This window comes from Mizuhopecten yessoensis, unplaced genomic scaffold, assembly GCF_002113885.1.
Source record: "Mizuhopecten yessoensis strain PY_sf001 unplaced genomic scaffold, ASM211388v2 scaffold715149, whole genome shotgun sequence".
NCBI classification, from domain to species: domain Eukaryota; kingdom Metazoa; phylum Mollusca; class Bivalvia; order Pectinida; family Pectinidae; genus Mizuhopecten; species Mizuhopecten yessoensis.
The window spans coordinates 2,580-7,573 of NW_018479476.1; the positions used below are offsets into that span (position 1 = coordinate 2,580).

At 34.9% G+C, this 4,994-nt stretch overlaps 1 protein-coding gene across 1 annotated transcript; it reads left to right on the forward strand.

Moving 5' to 3' along the window:
• Positions 1-1,067: 1,067 nt before the first annotated feature.
• On the forward strand, positions 1,068-4,870 carry LOC110441042 (the record flags this gene model as incomplete). The annotated part of the gene is made up of 3 exons (XM_021484142.1): positions 1,068-1,135; positions 3,992-4,155; positions 4,628-4,870. Coding segments are annotated over exons 2-3 (313 nt in total), but the record flags the coding sequence as incomplete, so codon positions are not given.
• Between the last annotated feature and the right edge of the window lie 124 nt (positions 4,871-4,994).

Consider the following 4,994-nt stretch of genomic DNA (forward strand, 5'->3'; position numbering starts at 1 on the left):
GTGTCTTTCTGAAATTCCACATGAAGGTTCCCAATGGTTCCTAGTTCCGCATTGTGAATTTTGGGGATGATTCGATAACCAAGATGGCCGGCATCATGATGGCATGTGGTTGTATTGAATTTGGGAGTGATTTTTGTTTTAGCCCTATTACCCAAAAAGGTATTGGAGGGATCTTTCTCAAATTTCACATGAAGGTTCCTCTTAATTGTTCTGATCGAAGTTATGCATATCAAATCATATCGGCCAGCCATCTTGTTTCAGTTTAAATTTGTTATCGCTCTTTCTCAGAATTTACTACATTTCAAAAACAATATTTACCTGTGCTATCGACTAGTTTTACCTTCTGCCTCAGGTTCATTTTGTAAGATGAGGATTTTTTCAGTAATTTGATATGTAGATAACCCTTGGTCCTGAGTTTTGCATGTTAACTTTTGAGGTTGATCAAGATTGATTAAGATGGCGGATAGGCAAGCTGATCAAACAGATAAGAGAAAAGGAGTGAAAAGATCAAACTGACATAGATCAAGAACTGTAGTGAAGATAGTACTATGGAGGGCGCCAAGATCCCTGCGGGATCTTCTCATTCATGAAATAGCAACAGCTAAAAAGAAGATAGTTATATCAGAGACGTCTCTGGTTATATTAAAATTAAGCCTACAAGGCCGGGGTTAATCTGGTATATGACAACAATATTGTCCTTTTTGTGGTTAACGTTATTAGTGGTTTCTACCATTGCACACAAGGTGACCAATTTTCTAGTCAATGCAAGTTTCCTTTGGTGTCAGAGCCCCAGGAAAGGCATTATATCTATCAAATTGTCTAAGCCTGGTGTCGGGGCCAAACGGAACTCTAGCTACCTTCAAGTGTTTTGAGACACAAGTAACCGATACATGGAGCTATGGTTCAAAGTATAGGATCCAGATATTAAACGATTTATTTAAAACATATATTATTTTATTATTATTTTAATGTATTGTTTTCCCCAATATTGACTTCGGTGTCTTTTTATATCATATAACATTTCAAAAACAATATTTACCTGTGCTATCGACTAGTTTTACCTTCTGCCTCAGGTAAGATGACACAAAAAACCTGAATCCAAAATGGCGTCGTTGACCAAACAACAATAAGACAGGTAAGGTAATGTAGAAAACTGCCTATTATATAATCTTTCATGATTATGATAACAGAGCTACAAGAACATTTTAGGATATTTGTTATTACGTTAATATATTCGTAATACTTTGAGCTACCTGAAATTTTACTTTAGGATAAACCAAAGTAAACGATCTGATCCGTTTATTTCAATTTATAAACAACCGGAAGTCTTAAATGGGGTTTATTCAAATAGTTATTTGCAATATTTTATTCTAAGCAAAATCTTTTGAGCTACGTGTTTAATTTCTTTGTATATACCTGCGAAATACCTGTAGAGCTACTTAGGTATCGGGTATATAAATACGATATATTCTGTACATTTCGCACGACTCATCATGTCTCATCAGTTGAACATTTTATGTACATGTCCGATCATAATTTCGGGCATAAATACTTTTATAAACATGGGTACGTGTGACTATATACATATGGTTGCCCTAATAAGGAAGCGTAATTTGTCCACTTCAAACATATATATATATATACATTAATGTACACTTATATAATTTGGTTGTGTATCCCCTAAGTGTCTGTATTGGCCGGTACCCCTCCCTTCAGAACTAGGACTGCAGATCGACTTACCCCCCAGTCCACCCCAGGAGTACCACACACTCTCTACACGTATAACGTTACACACATTTCAAATATGCATATTTTCATTGCCAACTGCGTTCATACATTGTGTACCATTGTATTTGCCGTCAAAATGCAGGTCAATCCTTCAATGTATGATCTAAATGTACATATATACACATGGTAACAGGTTGTTTCACCCTAAATCCCGTTAGCGCAAAGGGTTGTTTCGCCCTAAATCCTGTACGCGCTAAGGGTTGTTTCGCCCTTAATCCTGTTCCCCCAAGGTTGTTTCGCCCTTATTTTTATTTTTGAAATTTATACGCTAATATAATAATTACTATTTAAATATAACAACTAAATTTATTGATAACTTCCTTCATTGGTGAAAAATATGCAACTGTGTGAGTGCGGAGTCAGCTGCCGTTTGTCATACTCACTTAAAAACAACACAAACACTTTTTTAAATTGATTTTAATGATATGGAAGACTAAGAAGACTAAATTTGTGAATAAACCTACTAAAATTCTAAGAAAATACCAGACAATGTTTCGGGCGATCATACATGTACACATGATGTACAAATTATGTATATAAGTTGTGAAATGCATGTAATTTGAATCTTGTCTACACAGTAAAATCAAACATGCCATAACTTTCCGGTGCAAAACAATAAGATCAGTGATTTTTTTTAGTGAGATTTGGTCAAAAATAGTAAGATTTTTTCTCTGAATTAGTGAGATATTATTCTGCATATGACAAAGTTTTACCTCATTTGTGTTATTCTGAAGCCTCCAATTACTTTGTTAGAACAAAAATTGAAGGTTTATTGATATTTTAAAGGATTTTAGGGAGGTGTACACGTGACATTTAAAAGTACATGTAAATATATCACAATACTTCCATCAAAGGCAAAAAAATACGAATAATTAAAAGAAGTAAAAATTCTAGAGGGATGTCCTTGTTAACCCATGTTAGGAGAAAATATATCGCAAAACATTGGAAACATTTAATATTCATTTGTTGATTTTTTTTTTTAAACCAATACCTACTAACTTGCATTATTTTGATATGACCTGCCTGTTATTTAAGTGGCTGCAGGCGGGTAATTTAGCCCTCTCAGTGACCAAGATCAGTGTAAATCCATACAGCTATTGTTTATTCACCAATATTGACCAAACTTTGTTTCTTTTCATGAGACTGATTGAAATTCATGAGAAATGTGTCTCACGCGGTGGGGATTTTTTCTGAAGTAATTTTCGTGAGTCTCCCGCTCAAATCCTTAGATATGGCATTTATGTAAGATTTACAACAAACTTTAATGCTCAATCAGTAAGTACATGTACATGTGTTATATCTTTAAGACAAAATTTGGTACTCTAGATCTGAAGGCATCAGGTATACCTATACGCTTGCATCTAAAAGAAAACCAGACTTTTCCGTGGTTAAGGGGTTTGCCACAGTATTTTCATTTTTCATTTAAAATGTCATCTTAAATAATTATGTGTTCAGTGGTATTAACTGTGAACAAAGTTACCTTTTGTCCACAATTAATACCACTTGACAAATCCTCATGATGCTGTACATGTGATATAAGAATACTTCTGAGGGTTATACATGTACTACATGTATTTAACCTACGCTAATCTCCATATGGCAGTCACTCTGTTATAAATCACCATGATATACATGTATATGTTAATACACAATTATCATCATTTGTGAAGTTATACATAATTAGTGTACATGTATGTTACAGAATCGTTTAAATACAATATGAAATATGGGGATATTATAGATAACAATTAAGCATCAAACTCCTGCTAGAAATAATTATTTATAAATATACTACATATCTATACTGTTTATATTTAATGTCTTTCTGACTTGCATCTTGTAGTCCACATCGTCAGATGGTGGTTACATGTTTAAGTTATAATTAGCCTTTGTCTGTGGTCCCTCGTCTGTCCATCAAACGTGATGATCCAGATCGGATCTTTAGCATTTCATTTGAAAGTTTCCTTGGTCCTTATTTGTGCATTCTTATTTTTGAGACTGATTAGAAATTTAAAAAGAAAAGGATAAAAAAAGGTTGAAGTTTCATATGTATAATATAGGGCCAATTCAATGGAGATCTTATAAATGGTGGGAACTAAGATTCCTCTGGGATCTCATTACCCACCGTTTGATCTAAATAAAGATCAGAAGCATTTTTGTTATTTTCTCTAGTGGTATATTGAATAAAAATGTTTTATTTCAGTAAGAGTTCGCCATTGTGTAGGATTGTTTCGACTGTTGAGATCTACCTGTAGCAGCATGCTGATACCTAATATCACCTGACAGTTATAGTGGACATGGTGTGGGATAAAGTCCTGCTGTGCGCTTGTGCCCTCCTGCTGATGGAGGGCACCAGCGCCAATACTTGTAAGTACATTCTAATGTATAAAGACGTTTCTTGTCAAGCTTTAGTTTCGTTATTTACCCCAATTTCATACATAGGCAATTTCAATACCACACATGCATGTGTTCATTTGACATCTGAACTTTCACAAATGCACTGTGTGTAAAGATATATTTCCTTAGGGGAGGGGGAGGGGGGGGGGGAATGTTCCATTCTGGCAACAGCTCTGTTTAACCTTGCATGCCTTGCAAAAAGTCTAAAACAAAGCATTAAGGGTCTGTATTTTGGTGCAAATAATTTCAGGACAGGTTACAAGAAACCAATAATATGTTACTGAAATACATTGTAATAAAAGTATCCCAATGACTGACTACCACTGGTAAACATCATCAATACATATAGTAACTTGTATCACCATGGCAACCTTTCATAAACATTTATGCTATATGTGTATACATTGAGTAAAATACTACTTAGTGTGTTTGTTGTTTACAGATAACATGGAGAAGTGTGACTATGCTGGATTCCTGGATGTTCCTGAAGGGGCTCCAGTCGTTGTAAATGGAGGCATTTTGACCAACACAGTGGTACCCAATCCCTGCAGTATTGTGTTCCGTGCCACTAACCCTGAGCATACACTCACCATTGACCTGACCGTGCTCAACCTCATCGACTGTACAATCACTCTAAACTTTATCTACGGCACTGATGTAGTATGTCATCATATTTATATAGGGGGTTATGTGTCATCATATATATATATAGGGGGTCGTGTGTCATCATATATAGATATATAGGGGGTCGTGTGTCATCATATATATATAGGGGGTCATGTGTCATCATATATATATATATATATATA